This window comes from Mustelus asterias, chromosome 13 (assembly GCF_964213995.1).
Source record: "Mustelus asterias chromosome 13, sMusAst1.hap1.1, whole genome shotgun sequence".
NCBI classification, from domain to species: Eukaryota; Metazoa; Chordata; class Chondrichthyes; order Carcharhiniformes; family Triakidae; genus Mustelus; species Mustelus asterias.
This window is the reverse complement of record NC_135813.1, coordinates 53,835,525-53,851,819: the sequence shown is the minus strand read 5'-3', so window position 1 is coordinate 53,851,819 and position 16,295 is coordinate 53,835,525. Positions and strand designations below refer to the sequence as shown.

Sequence of the window (16,295 nt, the reverse complement as noted above, 5' to 3'; positions counted from 1 at the left end):
TGCTCTACAAAAGGGTCATTGGCTAGCTGTGAAACACTTCAGGACTCCCCACGGTCATTCAAATGCACGTCCTTTTGTTTCATCCTTCCCTGTTTTCGGAACATTGGAGCAGGGAGGCTATTCAGCCCATCACCCCTGTTTCCCCATTCAATTCGATCATGCTTGATCTCTGTCTCATCTCTGGCAGCTTTCATTTTTCTGATGAAAGTTCACAGATCTGAAACCGTAGCTATGTTTCTCCAGCTATGTTTTGCTCCAAAAAGACGGTGCCAAGCTGGCTCAGTATTTCCAGTTTTATTTTATTTACTTCTGCCTTGATTGTATATCTCTTCACTTCCTCACCCAATAAATAGCCATCAATCTCAGCAGCGAAATTTTCAATTGAATGAGTCACACCAGCTTGTGGAAATATTCCAAAGAAACTCATATAAGGGGAGGGGTTTGGGGAAACTGGAGGGAGGGGGGGTAGCTGGAGAGGGGGCTGGGGGAGAGGTGGGGAGGGGGTGTAGTGGTCACAGCTCCTGGTAACCTTCAGAAGAAAGGTTTTGTTCACAATCAGGCCAATAGGCTCCGCCAGTGACCCCTATGGATAAAATACATCACTCTGTGCAACATAGAACATACATAAAGTGCCAGGATTAATCCTGGGTGCTAAGTTTGTTGATGTCAGCCTGGACATTAGTGAACTGGGAACAGCACCCTTGGACTGACAAGGGAAGGAGAGGAATCCCCCGTCGTGGTCTTGCTGCTGTGACACAAAATACATGTTGGCCTGTTCTGATGCTGTGCTGACTGCTGAGGAAAGAGCAGGGCCATCCGTTCAGAGTGGCCTGGCATCAACGCGGCCAATGGTGGGCTGTGTCGACCTCCGCTACTCAATGTTTCAATGGCACAAAAGCATCAAAAGTGACACATGGTTGATGCCCATCTTCTCCACTGTTTCAAGGCAGTGGGAAAAATGCAACAGAAGGCAAAGCTTGGAGGTGTGTGCCGCTAACACCTGAGCCCTGTCATTCAACATCAAACCCAGTCCAAGAGGTATCAATCTTCCCATTGTTAATGGGTAGAGGGCTCAAGACAGTTAGAACATTACCAGGTACTATTACTTGTCTCTTCACTACTTGACTAGAGACATGCAAACACCATACCTGGAGTGTTGAGGGGGCCTGGAGAAGGGACACTGAAATTCTGGGGTGTCCGTGCTGCAGCCGGGCTCTGTGTTGTCTGTGCTGATGGACTTGGCAGGAAGGCACTTGGCGATGGAGCTGGACCAGAACTGTAATAGATCAATCAGATTGTGGTTTGGTTTTTGACAGTCAGTGGATGCACCCTAGACTATCTCACCCGTCAGCAGATTTTATACTTGGTTAAGAATTTAAAGTGAAATAAGAAAGAATGGTCAATCTGTGTTTCATAACAATGAACCAACACAATGAACGTCTCTGTAGCATTTTACATCTTAAACTTTCCGACAACTAGTTAAAATGAGCTGGACCACCTGCAGCAGCATTCAGGATAATCCCCCACAATGGATGAGGAGTGGTCGAGCAAGAGAGTTTAAAGAGGTGGATTGAGGCAGTCGGATTCTAAACCCACTGTGTAAAACTGTCCGGTAATAGGTATTCTCAGTCAGGCTGACATGGTGAACACTGAATAATTACAAATAATAAGAGACCAAGTTAATTGCCCTGTTGTGTGCTTGACAGCAACTCCTGTCCTACCTCGGAAAATATGGTAGGGAGAGACTCAATGGACCGAATGGTCTTCTGCGTCATAATCCCTTTCTGATTCTGGCACCTTTCACATGCCAAGGAGTGGATTGTGCTAAGCAGGGTGGAATCAGGACAGTCTCCCTTTCAGTTAGATGTGTTTCCATGTTAATGAGTGAATTACTCCTGTTCCCATGAAATATCAGACACATTCTAGCTACAAGGCCCCAGGCCTCCTCTCAAGCAAAATCCTAATGGGATAATGGAATACAGTGTCAAGAACCTCTTCTTCACATAGGAGGAGGCTGATTCCAAAGGAGAGCCTTGTGAGACTGAGACTTAAGCTGCCAGAAAGCAAAACCCCTATAAACCCTATAAAATATGTTGTGTTCATAAAGACAAGGATTGATCCACAGATCAACTTTACAATTAGCATATTACACAGGACTAAATCTGAACATCCCCAACTGCCAGAAAATAGCAAGAAAGAAGGAACAGTGGCAAACACCTGTCAGTCTCTACTTGAATAGGGCCTAACCTTTACCTGGTAGCACCTATAAAGAGGTTATCTTCAATCTAAGGCCTCACGAGTGTCTAAACAGTTAGAATGGTGAGGAATTCATCAGGGTGATCTCAGTGAGAGAGTCTCAATTCATCACTAATTGCTTAATAACAAATCACCACATGGGCCTCACATCAATGAGCTTTCGCTTTTAAACACCGACCCTTTCTGTTCCTGAGTGTCTGCAACCATCAGGGGAGGATAGAGTAGTGTTTTACAATGAACACCAGAGAATGAAGGCCATAATAGCTGTCCGATTGCTGTCAAACCACATAGTCTGTAATCATGCTCTTCAGAAAAGGGAGCTTGCCACCCACACCAGGTCAGCCCCAGAATGATTCCAGTTCCATGCTATGCCTCTGAGACAACCAAGGATGGCCCATCACCTCTGAAATCAATGTCAGCCCGAGCATGAATGAAAACTAAATCAATCACTTTGAGAGAGATTCTCATGAGCAGGTTTTTAAAACCCTGGAGAAATAGAACATTTGTTCTTCGCCTTTCAGTGCTGCTGTATGTGTGTGTGTGTCCGGGACATACTATAGGAGGTGAGAGAAGTTTGGATTTGAGAGCCACAATGCACTTCCTAGGTTTTCATCAGGTAAGAGTTCTATTCAGAACTTAACTTCACCTCATGCTAAAAGCAGCAACGCAGTGCATCAGCTCTGGAGGCAGGCTAAACCCCCAAAAAAACACTAACACGTGACAGCTGATCCAATTACAGTTGATGTTTATATGAAAAACCAAATGAAACAATGTCTTCCAAGCTTTCATCCATTTTGCTTTGAATAATTCATCCATGTGGAGTACTAAAGGGTTTCAGATTCACTAAAATTTGAATTTATAGGACAATGTAGTTTTAAGACGTTCCAGACTTTCCCTTCTCTACACTGTCTTTCAGTATTGTTGATCTGTCCTGCTTAATATTTAGCTGCCTTGTACATTCTCTTACAAGTTTCCTTTGGAGGAAGGAAGGAATAATGGAAAAGAGGGAAAAAAGAAAGACAAAGACAATGAAAGACAGAGAGCTGAAGAAAGAGATAAAAATAGGCATCTGTTCAACGTCACTGAGAACAAGCAAAGAAAGTGGCAGGAAAAACAAAACAAGTTCTGTTGTGGTGCAGACAGAGGCCAAGAAGTGGCAGGACAGTTGTTATGTGATACAGAGCAACGCCAACAGCATGAATTCAATTCCCATACCAACTAAGATTATTCATGAAGGCCCCACCCTCTCGGCCTTGCCCTTTGCCTGAGGTATGGTGATCCTCAGGTTAAATCACCCCAGTCAGCTCTCCCCCTCAAAGAGGACAGCAGCCTATGGCCATCTGGGACTATGACGACATTACCTTTATATAAAGGACTGACGGAAAGCATTATATCACAATGGATAGGACACCATCTCATGGCCTCACTCTTTGTCTGTTGTTTCTGTGGCCTGAAGTAGTGTCTGAGGAGAGTGGGTAACATTCAGGATGGGTTAGATGCTATGAAGAAAGGATTGAGGTGGGGCCACAGCAATGAGATGCCTTTCCATAGATAGGGCTTACAAATTTAAAGCTACACAAAATCTCACAGGGTGGAGGCAGAGAGGTCCCAGGAGAACAGGATTATCAATCTTTAATCGGTGAAGCTATCACAAATTGGTGCTGGATTTGATAAAAGATTGTAAAGCGTTACTGATGAGAATATTTTGTGACTCGAAAAACGTACCTAGAGCATGCCATTGGACAAGGAAATACTAAGATAAGAGACAAGTTAAAACTGGGTTAAATGGATTAAAGGTGACAAGAATAGACAGTGAAACACATTATTACAGCTGGAAATCAGTTAATTCCTAGTGCATTACTGGATGCAAGTTTTGAATGCCAACCCCAATTTCAGGAAGCACTTACACAGAAATAACCTGCTCATCAATGCTCAGTGTGGGTCCTGCCAGGGTCACTCAGCTCCTGACTGCATTACAGCATTGATCCAAACATGGGCAAGAGAGCTGAATTCCAGAGATGAGATGGGAGTGACTGCACTTGACATCACATCAAGGCAACATTTGACTGAGTGAGGCATCCAGGAGCTCTAGTAAAACTGAAGTCAACGGGAACAAGGGGTAAAAGTTTCCATTAGTTGGAATCATATATAGTATGCTGGAAGATGATTGTTGTTGTTGGAGGTCAATCATCTCAACACCAGGACATCGCTAAGGCATTCCTCAGGTTAGTAACCTAGGCCCAACTATCTTCAGGTGCTTCATCAATCACCTTCCATAATCATACGGGGGTGAAGTGGGGATGTTTGCTGATGATTGTAAAATGTTCAGCACCATTTGCAGTTCCTCTGATACTGAAGTAGCCAGTGTCCATAACACCTGGATAACATTCAGACTTGGCCTGATCAAGTGGCAAGTAACATTCGCACTGTACAAGTACCAGTCAATGACAATCTCAAACAAGAGAGAATCTAACCATCTTCCCTAGACATTGAATGGCATTACCTTCATTGAATCCTTCACTATCAACATCCTAGTAGTTACCATTAATCAGAAACTAACTGGACATCCATATAAATAATATGCCTACGAGAGCAAATCAGAGGCTGGGAATTCTGTGGAGTGTAACTCAACTCCTGACCCCTCAGTCTGTGCACTACCTACAAGGCACAGGGAGAAATATGATAAAATACTCTCCACTTGTCTGGACGAATGCAGCTCAAACAGCGCTCGAAAGGCCCGACACCATCCAGTATAATCCAGCCCACTTGATCAGCTGTCTACCCACCACCTTAAACATTCACTCCCTTTACCAATGGCACACAGTGACAGGACTATGTGCTGTCTATAAGTTATGCACAGCAACTCATCAAGGCTCCTTTGACAGCACCTTCCAAACCCATGACCCCTGTCACTTTGGAGAACAAGTGCATAGCAACACTATCTCCTGCAAGTTCCTCTCCAAGCCACACAAGGAATGGTCCAAGAAGGCAGCTTTCCACCACCTTCTGAAGAGCATGAGGGTTGGGCAATAAATACTAGTCTTGCCAGCAATGTGTACATTCTATAATGAATTTTATAAACCTGAATACAAAAAGAAACCCAAGTCACGTGCAATCAGACAAAACTACCACTGTAAAATCGAACTTTAAGTCATATCGATGACAAATAATCTCTATTATACATAATGTAGCAAAATGATTTCTACAGTAGCAAAGCATTCTTCTTTGCAATATGCCTTTTGAACAGGTTCTTTTGTGATTGAAGCAGATGCCAAATGGAGCTTTTATCTGTAATTAGGTGACACATTTGCAGTATTATCCAAAGCAATTCAGTGACAAATATTACTTGTAGGAAATTGAAAATGATTCTGTTCCAAGGAATCATGCACTTTGAGATCAGCTAAGGTGCAGATAAGATGCATTCCCTCCCAATGTGTTGCATCTGGCACAGGGATGTTAAGATATAAAATAGCAAAGTTTAAGAGATATCTTGACAAATACATAAATAAGCAGGGAATAGAAGGAAATGGACCCCATAGAGGCAAAAGGTCTTTGGTTTAGAAAGGCATCATATGTCAGCGCAGGCTTGGTGTGCCAAAGGGCCTGTTCCTGTGCTGTATTGTTCCTAGTTTCTTTGTATTCCAAACTTAGTTACTCCCACTTTCCCCTTTCCTTGGAACTTTGTTCATGCTATCCCAGTTCTATACGTGCTCTTCCTTTCCTTGGCAATGGCCCTGATCTTGGTATTCTCTAACATCACAGTGGCTCCTTTTAACTCATGAGGTATCCTTTGCCTTGTAAATTCTGGGCTATGACGACCAATACAGCGTGACCTCTATCTCTCGACTGTTGAATTTGATACCTGTTAATTCCTTCTGGAAATTTTGTGTGGGGAACTTCTCTATTCTTGGACAGCTCCAAATTTGTACAGCCCAGTAGATTTTAACTTCACCTATCCTTTTTAATAACAATGCCTCTCCATTCCACAGCCTACCCAACCCACTGTACAATCAATTTTACGGATCACATTTTCTCTGTGCTCACCCTCTCCAACCCCTTCACAGTGCAATGTCTGAACAATACACCTTTGTCACTTCCTCACCCTTTAACATGTAATGACAATGTTTTTATGTATTATTGGACCTTGGACAAGAGTGCAAAATGGGCAATAATCTGCAATTGGAAATTAAACTGGGGAAGAGAGTTGTATAACCAGTTGGCTGACCCAAGAACACTTGTTACACAATATTTCTCAAAGACAGAATGCACACCCCTCCCTCCCATTTCTAACCAACAATGATCAAATTTAGGTAGTTTCACCCTTATTCCTCTTAATCTACTAACATTGTTCCCTTTACCAACTCCTCCGACCTTAAATAGAACTCCCACATGTCAACTATTAAATTGGTTTCCAAAAGGCTCTTCTTAAACCTTCCCCTCCCAGCCATTTACGGGAGGTTGTGGCCTAACAGCATTGTCACTGGACGAGTAATCCAGAGTCCCAGGGTAATGCTCTGAGGACTTGGGTTCAAATCCCAGATGGTGAAATTTGAATCCAATAAACGCTAGAATTAAAAGTCTAATGATGACCATAAACCCATTGTCAATTGCAAAAACCCACCTGGGTCACTAATGTCCTTCAGGAAGGAAATCTGTTATCCTTACCTGGCCTACATATGACCCCACAAAGCAATGTGGTTGACTCTTAAATGCCCTAAGAACTGGCCACTCAGTTCAAGGGCAATTAGAGAAGGTCAACCAGTGATACCCACATTGAATGAATTTAAAAATAAATTCTAACTCTCTGCCAAAAAACCTGAACAGTACTCCCACTTTCTGGGGATCGTTTTTAATCACTCCTATTACACCATGTCAATACCACGATAGTGCTCCTCAGAAGCTCTTGCTGCTCCCAATTTCGTTTTACATGCTCTTCATGTTGAAAGCAAGATTCTTTGAGGTATCCTATTCCATCTCGTTCTTTGCTATGACACCAAACTGCTTACTTAACTAAAGTCTCGATTGTCTTCAGACTATTAAAACAACATTGTTCCACAGGAGCAGGCTGAGGGTAAGGGAGCTTGTTTGTGCATTATATTTATTTATTTTTCAGTTAAATTTGTGAAAAAAATCGGAGGTTTTTTTTCAAAACAGGAAGTAGACCCAGCAGCAGCCTGGGAAGGTTTTGGAGGGTTTAAAAGTGGGCCGCACGTTTGAGCGGGCAGCGTCGTTAGTGGGCCGCAGAGTGAGCAGGGGGCAGAGTGAGAGCTGAAGGGCTTTGGCTCAAAACGGGCTTTGGGCGAGAACAGGCAGAGGCGAGAGTAGGTTTTTTTTTTCTTTTTCTTTTTCAGAAAGTTTATTCCTGTATTTCCCCAGAGTTAAAAAAAAGGCCAGGCAAGATGTTGGAATGCTCTTCTTGCAGGATGTGGGAGATCAGGGAGATCTCCAGTATCCCTGACGACAGCACCTGCAAAAGATGCATCCAGCTGCAGCTGCTAGCAAAGCGTGTTAGGGAACTGGAGAAGGAGCTTGATGACCTCCATCTAATTCGGGAGAATGAGAAGTATATAGACAGCAGCTTTAGGGAGGTAGTTACACCTAAGCAGCAGAGCACAGGAAATTGGGTTACTGTAAGGAGAGGAAATGGCAGTGTGAAAGGACAGGCAGAGCAGGGTTCCCCCGTGGCCATACCCCTCCACAACAGGTATACTGAATTGGATACTGTTGTGGGAGATGCTTTACCTGGGACAAGCTGCGACAGCCGGAACTCTGATACTGAGTCTGGTTCTACAGTGCAAAAGGGTGGGATGAAGAAGAGGAGAGCAGTAGTGATAGGGGACTCAATGGTCAGAGGTATGGACAGGAGGTTCTGTGGTCGGGATAGAGACTCCCGCATGGTTTGTTGCCTTCCAGGTGCCAAGGTCAGCGATGTCTCTGATCGTGTGCACAGCGTTCTAAAGTGGGACGGTGATCAGCCAGATGTCGTGGTACACATCAGTACCAATGACGTGGGAAGGAAGAGTGAGGAGCTCCTAAACAGTGAGTACAAAGAGCTTGGAAGGAAGTTAAAAAGCAGGACCCCGAGGGTAGTAATCTCAGGATTGCTACCTGAGCCACATGCCAGTGAGGGCAGGAGTAGGATGCTTGGGCGGATGAACACGTGGCTGAGGAACTGGTGCAGGGGGCAGGGTTTCCAATTCTTGGATCATTGGGACCTCTTCTGGGGCAGGTGGGACCTGTACAACAGAGACGGGTTACACCTAAACTACAAGGGGACCAATATACTTGCAGGGAGATTTGCTAGTGTTATTGGGGAGCATTTAAACTAGATTTGCAGGGGGATATGAACCAGAGTGCCAGAGCAGATAGTGGAGCAGGGGTAAAAAGACAGGTTAGTTCAAGCAAACTCACAAATGGAAGGGTAGAGTGTGGTGGAAATAATCTTTTGAGGTGTGTCTATTTCAATGCTAGGAGTATTGTGGGGAAGGCAGATGAGCTGAAGGCGTGGATAGACACATGGAAATATGACATTATAGCCATTAGTGAAACTTGGCTCCAGGAGGGGCAGGACTGGCAGCTCAATGTTCCAGGGTTCCAATGTTTCAGTCGGGATAGAGGCAGAGGGATAAAAGGTGGGGGGGTGGCATTGTTGGTCAGGGAAAATGTTACAGCGGTACTCGGGCAGAATAGATTAGGGAGCTTGTCTACAGAGGCCCTATGGGTGGAGCTGAGAAACAGGAAAGGTATGACCACATTAATGGGGTTGTATTATAGACCACCCAATAGTCAGCGAGAATTGGAGGAGCAAATCAGCAGAGAGATAGCTGACAACTGCAAGAAACACAAAGTTGTGATAGTAGGGGATTTTAATTTTCCACATATAGATTGGGACTCGCATACTGTTAAAGGTTTAGGTGGGGCAGAGTTTGTAAAATGTGTTCAGGAGAATTTTCTACATCAGTATATAGAGGTGCCAACTAGAGAGGATGCGATATTGGACCTCCTATTGGGAAATGAGTTAGGGCAGGTGATGGATGTGAGTGTGAGGGAACACTTTGGATCCGGTGACCATTAGTTTCAACCTGATCATGGATAAGGATAGATCTGGTCCTCGGGTTGAAGTTCTGAACTGGAAAAAGGCCAAATTTGATGAAATGAGAAGGGATCTGGGAAGTGTGGATTGGCACAGGCTGTTCTCTGGTAAGGATGTAAATGGAAAGTGGGAGGCCTTCAAAGGAGAAATTTTGAGAGTGCAGAGTTGTATGTTCCTGTCAGGATTAAAGGCAAAGTAAATAGGAATAAGGAACCTTGGTTCTCGAGGGAGATTGTAACACTGATTAAGAGGAAGAGAGAGTTGTATAAAATGTATAGGCATCAAGGAACAGATCAGATGCTCGAGGAGTATAAAAAGTGCAAGAAGCTACTTAAGAGGGAATTCAGGAGGGCTAAAAGAAGACATGAGGTTGCTTTGGCAGACAGAGTGAAGGAAAATCCAAAGAGCTTCTATAGGTATGTTAGGAGCAAAAGGATAGTGAGGGATAAAATTGGTCCTCTTGAAGACCAGAGTGGTAGACTGTGTATGGAACCAAAAGAGATGGGGGAGATACTAAATGGTGTTTTTGCATCCGTATTTACTGAAACGGGCATGGAGTCTACGGAAATAGGGCAAACAGGTAGGGAGGTCATGGAACCTTTACAGATTAAAGGGGAGGTGCTCGCTGTCTTGAGGCAAATCAGAGTGGATAAATCCCCAGGACCGGACAGGGTATTCCCACGGACCTTGAGGGAAGCTAGTGTCGAACTTGCAGGGGCCCTGGCAGACATATTTAAAATGTCAGTATTCACGGGGGAGGCGCTGGATGATTGGAGGGTGGCTCATGTTGTTCCGTTGTTTAAAAAAGGTTCCAAAAGAAATCCAGGAAATTATAGGCCAGTAAGTTTGACGTCGGTGGTGGGCAAGTTATTGGAAGGTGTGATAAGGGATAGGATCTACAAATATTTGGATAGACAAGGACTTATTAGGGAGAGTCAACATGGCTTTGTGCGTGGTAGATCATGTTTGACCAATCTATTAGAGATTTTTGAGGAGGTTACCAGGAAAGTGGATGAAGGGAAGGCGGTGGATGTTGTCTACCTGGATTTCTGCAAGGCCTTTGACAAGGTCCTTCATGGGAGGTTAGTTAGGAAGGTTCAGTCGCTAGGTATACATGGGGAGGTAGTAAATTGGAGTAGACACTGGCTCAATGGAAGAAGCCAGAGAGTGGTTGTGGAGGATTGCTTCTCTGAGTGGAGGCCTGTAACTAGTGGTGTGCCGCAGGGATCGGTGTTGGGTCCATTGTTGTTTGTCATCTATATCAATGATCTGGATGATAATGTGGTCAATTGGATCAGCAAGTTTGCTCATGATACAAAGATTGGAGGTGTAGTGGACAGTGAGGAAGGTTTTCAAAGCTTGCAGAGGGATTTGGACCAACTAGAAAAATGGGTTGAAAAATGGCAAATGGAATTTAACGCAGACAAGTGTGAGATATTGCACTTTGGAAGGACAAACCAAAGTAGAATGTACAGGGTAAATGGTAGGACTCTGAAGAGTGCAGTTGAACAGAGGGATCTGGGAATACAGGTACAGAATTCCCTAAAAGTGACGTCACAGGTGGATAGGGTCGTAAAGAGTGCCTTTGGTACATTGGCCTTCATAAATCGGAGTATCGAGTATAAAAGTTGGAGTGTTATGGTAAGGTTATATAAGGCATTGGTGAGGCCGAATGTGGAGTATCGTGTACAGTTTTGGTCACCTAGTTACAGGAAGGATGTAAATAAGGTTGAAAGAGTGCAGAGAAGGTTCACAAGGATGTTGCCGGGACTTGAGAAGCTGAGTTACAGAGAGAGATTGAATAGGTTGGGACTTTATTCCCTGGAGCGTAGAAGATTGAGGGGAGATTTGATAGAGGTGTATAAGATTTTGATGGATATAGATAGAGTGAATGCAAGCAGGCTTTTTCCGCTGAGGCTAAGGGAGAAAAAAACCAGAGGGCATGGGTTAAGGGTGAAAGGAGAAAAGTTTAAAGGGAATATTAGGGGGGGCTTCTTCACGCAGAGTGTGGTGGGAGTGTGGAATGAGCTGCCGGATAAAGTGGTAAATGCGGGGTCACTTTTAACATTTAAGAAAAACTTGGACGGGCTCATGGATGAGAGGGGTGTGGAGGGATATGGTCCAAGTGCAGGTCAGTGGGACTAGGCAAAAAATGGTTCGGCACAGACAAGAAGGGCCAAAAGGCCTGTTTCTGAGCTGTAATTTTCTATGGTTTCTAAGGTTCTAACACTTTGATGTCACCAAATCACCAAGCTCTGGCTTTTCACTTTGCTTTCTTGATAAACAATGTGGACAGTTCTCTCCACATCACCTGGAATCCTAAGTGTTTGGACTGATTCCGGTACATCATATTTTGAAAAAAGATCAGTCCACTCTATCATCAGATTCAAGAGTCCAATCTTGGATTCAAGAAGGAAAAAGTATTTTGTATAAATAATATTAGTTTAAGACCTATATTGACTACATTCATCGGACATCGATGCTGTAGTGTTTAATTAGGATGGTCCTATCCTTTGAACAGTTAAAATGTATAGCTGGGTTAGAACCTGTTGCAAGCACAGGCTCTTATGAACATCTCTGCATGATATTGGCAAGACAATCTGAATCGCTAATAAGAATGAGGTCAGATACAGTTTACTACACTAATAATAGCTGGTCCACAGAATTGAAGCTGGGTTGGGATTATTAAATCACTGCAGTGAGTGCTGAGGTCCCTTGGCGAATACACCTGTACTTATGGTTGCATGAATGGATTACACATTAGGACTTGAATGACTACTAATTTCACCACGTGTGCTGTAGCTGCAAAGAACAGCACAAAAGAAGATGGCTAAATGCACACCAATCCAAAGCACATAATTCCAAAGTAATTTATATCACTTAGAATTCCTAATCTACCCACCATCATCACTGACAGTTCAATTACACACGTATTAGATATTTAACCCTAGTTGTGCAGATCTTAATTGGGATTTGGTGATTTTGTAAAATGTTTTGGCATCTTAAACAGTTTATCAAGTGTTGATGCATTCACACTATTGTTTAGAGGACCTCCAACTCACTAATGCCACAATCCTTCAGTAGGAGTGAAAGAACCATGTAGATAACTTTGTGTATTAATCTTACCATCATTCTGTGATCTCTTCGACTACTAATCCCTACTAATTCCACACTAACCAGTTCTGATCAAAGGTCTATTTACCTTAACTCTTTTCCTCTCTCTACAGATGCTGCCCGACCTGCTGAGTATTTCCAGCCCTTTATGTTTTTGTTTCAGAATTTCAGCATCTATAGCATTCTGCTTTTATATACTAATCTCCTTGGCCTGGAGTACGTGCTGGTTCAACCCATGAATGCCACTCCCAGGTCATCTCATATAATTTTGAGAAAATGGCGCTGAGGCAGAAGATCATTCACGATGGTACATTGATTGACAGAGCAGGCTCAAAGGGCTGCATGGTCTATTCCTGCTCCTGCATCTAATGTTCTTATGTCGATCCAGCAGCGATTGTGCTGGAACAGGATAATACTTTTCCTACTTGTCCCTAAATTATTTGTTATCAAATGCCTTCTGGAAATCCATATAAATATCCAGCGAAGTTTCCTGTCCAACTTCATCAACTTCTTCAAAAAATTCAATCAGATCCGTCAGCATCTTATCCTTTACAAATCTATGTTAGCTCTCTCTGATCAGCTGAATGTGCAAGGTGTGCAGTCACCCTATCAAACACCAGACACTTCACACCCTGCCCAATATTCCATCACCTTTCTGGCCACTATCTCAGGCTGAACACGCCTGTTTGCGTTGTCTGCATTCTACCAAGCTGATTTTCCACATTAGCAATACTATCCACTTTAGACTTGTAATATCACCCAATGTCAGGACCAACTATTCTTAAATAAATATACATACACACACACACACATCATCATGGTCAAAGATGTTAAACTGACTGAAGCCATGGTTGACTATGACTCCAACAAAATAAACTTTCTGGCATTCCAAGAAACTGCTTTCTCTGAGGAAACTCTAAGGGACTGGGTGAGCTGCAGAAGACCAGCTTCCAAGGGAATTATATAAAAGCCATTTACATTGCTTAAGTCGGGCATGGCTAATGGAGACTGCCAGTCTGCGAGGACAAAGGACCCTGAAACCTCTTTTGACAGTAATGGTTGAAACCTTAACACTCTCAAGAATCGAGACAAAGGAATATACATCCTTAGTCAAATCCAGTGGAGAAGTGGGTGTCATGTCACATGATCTCCCTTCCCCCAGCTAGGACAACCAATTACTCTGAGAGGCTGTACTGCCAATCAGACTGCCATCTTCCATCTACCAAGCAGTAGTTCGGAACCAGAGCTCTGTCCAAGTTTTAATGCTTTAAAACCTGGCCCCCATCTCCACCGTTTCTACTGGAACTTCTGTACCAGCGCCTACAAGACTAATTCGCCTCTGCTTGCCCATCTCATCACTGGAAAAGTGGATTTCAGCCTGGTGATCTCTGTAAAGGAATACACCTTAGGACATTTCATTCTGGACTCGCATTAAACAATTATTCTTATTTTGCCCTGTAGCTCTTTCTTTTCTTGATATCTCTCTTTTATTAAACGAATGCAAAAAAAGGGGGCGGGGGGAGAAACATTGCGAACCCTCTTCACACATTTTGAGTGTGAACAAATTAAACTAACCCTCTTAGTTTATCCTATCTCGAGTGTGCTGTGCGGTTAAAAATAAAAAATTGGATCATATCAAACCAGAGGGATTGGGAAATCAGGATTGGCTTAGTTAAACCTTCCCCTGTCCATAACCCCCATGTTTGCTGTAGTCTCCACCTGCTGTTGAAATCCTCATTCCTGTCCTTGGGCATCTCCAGACTACTATTCGCTTGACAGACTTCCTATCTTTAACCCTCAGTTCATCCAAAACTCTGCTGCTTGTACTCCTCACCAATCACCCCTGCCTTTACTGATCCTGGATCCCTGTCTTTCAATCCCTCAAACATTAAAGTTCTCATTCCCATATTTGCTTCTCTTCACTGCCTTCACCTCACCACTGGGGTCAGTGTCTTCAAACCTCTAGGCCCAATGCTTTCAAAACCATTATTGCAACCTCTACCTCCTCCTTTAAAAACATTATTTAGAAGCCTTGGAACATTTTTCTATATTCAAATTTTGTTAATTCATTCATGGAACGTGGGCATCACTGGTTTGGCCAGCATTTATCGCTAATTCCCTTAAGGTGGTGGAGCCTTCTTGAACCGTTGAAGTCCATCTGGTATATAGAACATAGAAAGCCACAGCACAAACAGGCCCTTCGGCCCACAAGTTGCGCTGATCACATCCCTACCTCTAGGCCTATCTATAGCCCTCAATCCCATTAAATCCCATGTACTCATCCAGAAGTCTCTTAAAAGACCCCAACGAGTTTGCCTCCACCACCACCGACGTCAGCCGATTCCACTCACCCACCACCCTCTGAGTGAAAAACTTACCCCTGACATCTCCTCTGTACCTACCCCCCAGCACCTTAAACCTGTGTCCTCTCGTAGCAACCATTTCAGCCCTTGGAAATAGCCTCTGAGAGTCTACCCTATCCAGACCTCTCAACATCTTGTAAACCTCTATCAGGTCACCTCTCATCCTTCGTCTCTCCAGGGAGAAGAGACCAAGCTCCCTCAACCTATCCTCATAAGGCATGCCCCCCAATCCAGGCAACATCCTTGTAAATCTCCTCTGCACCCTTTCAATGGCTTCAACATCTTTCCTGTAATGAGGTGACCAGAACTGCGCGCAGTACTCCAAGTGGGGTCTAACCAGGGTCCTATAAAGCTGCAGCATTATCTCCCGACTCCTAAACTCAATCCCTCGATTAATGAAGGCTAGTACGCCGTACGCCTTCTTGACCGCATCCTCCACCTGCGAGGCCGATTTAAGAGTCCTATGGACCCGGACCCCAAGGTCCTTCTGATCCTCTACACTGCTAAGAATGGTACCCTTCATATTATACTGCTGCTTCATCCCATTGGACCTGCCAAAATGGATCACTACACATACAGCACTGTTAGGAAAGAACTTCTATGGTTTTGGCCCAGAGACAGTGGGATGGTGTGTGGCTTGGAGGGGAGCTTGCAGATGGCGGTGTTCCTATGCGTCTGCTGCCTTTGTCCTGCTAAGTGTTAGAAGTCACAGGTTTGGAAGGTGCTGTTGAAGAAAAACTTGGTGAGTTGGTGCAATGCATCTTGTAGATGTTACACACTGCTGCCACTATGCATCGGTGGTGGAGGGAGTATATGTTGAAGGTGGCAAATGGAGTGCCAATCAAGTAGGCGGCCTTGTCCTGGATAGTGTCAAGATTCTTCAGTGCTGTTGAAGCTGCACTCATCCAGGCAAGTAGAGGGAGAATATTCTGTCACAATCCTGGCTTGTGCCTTGTAGATGGTGCTGTATAAATGCAAACTGTACAAGCGTTAAAGGAGGCTCAAGTACAAGATTTCAACGAAGAAGTACATTCACTCTGAGGGCATCCCAAGAACACATCCATCCAGTACTACACATACTACTTGGGGACATTGTTAAATTATGGGGCAAATCCAGTGAAACATCATTAGACTAATGGAGTAAAAGTAATGGAGCATACTTTTACATTGATACTAATAAACAATGCAAAATATTAAGAGCAATAATTGCTGTACTGCAGACTGTGATATTCACACTATGATCAAAGAGACATGAACAATAATAAAAATGTTAATTTTGGCAACAGATTATTTTAAACAAGTATAACTTTTACTTCTGTTCAAGGCTGGAAACCAGTAATATATAAAAAAATACAAAGAAAGACGAAACAGAACTGTGCTACAATTTTAGAAGTACAGCACCTAGGAAGAACCTTGCATACTTCCTCTACTGAGTGGACACTGATTTCCAAACAACAGGACTTAGTTTA

At 43.7% G+C, this 16,295-nt stretch overlaps 1 protein-coding gene across 8 annotated transcripts in view; it reads right to left on the bottom strand.

The window, feature by feature from the left end:
- Window positions 1-16,295, bottom strand: part of med15 (mediator complex subunit 15) — a 146,322-nt gene that overhangs the window by 46,245 nt on the left and 83,782 nt on the right. For all 8 annotated transcript variants that reach the window (XM_078226766.1, XM_078226768.1, XM_078226770.1 and 5 more), the window contains one exon: window positions 1,149-1,276. In XM_078226766.1, the coding sequence (XP_078082892.1) occupies window positions 1,149-1,276 (128 nt within the window). The remainder of the gene's footprint in view (window positions 1-1,148; window positions 1,277-16,295) is intronic.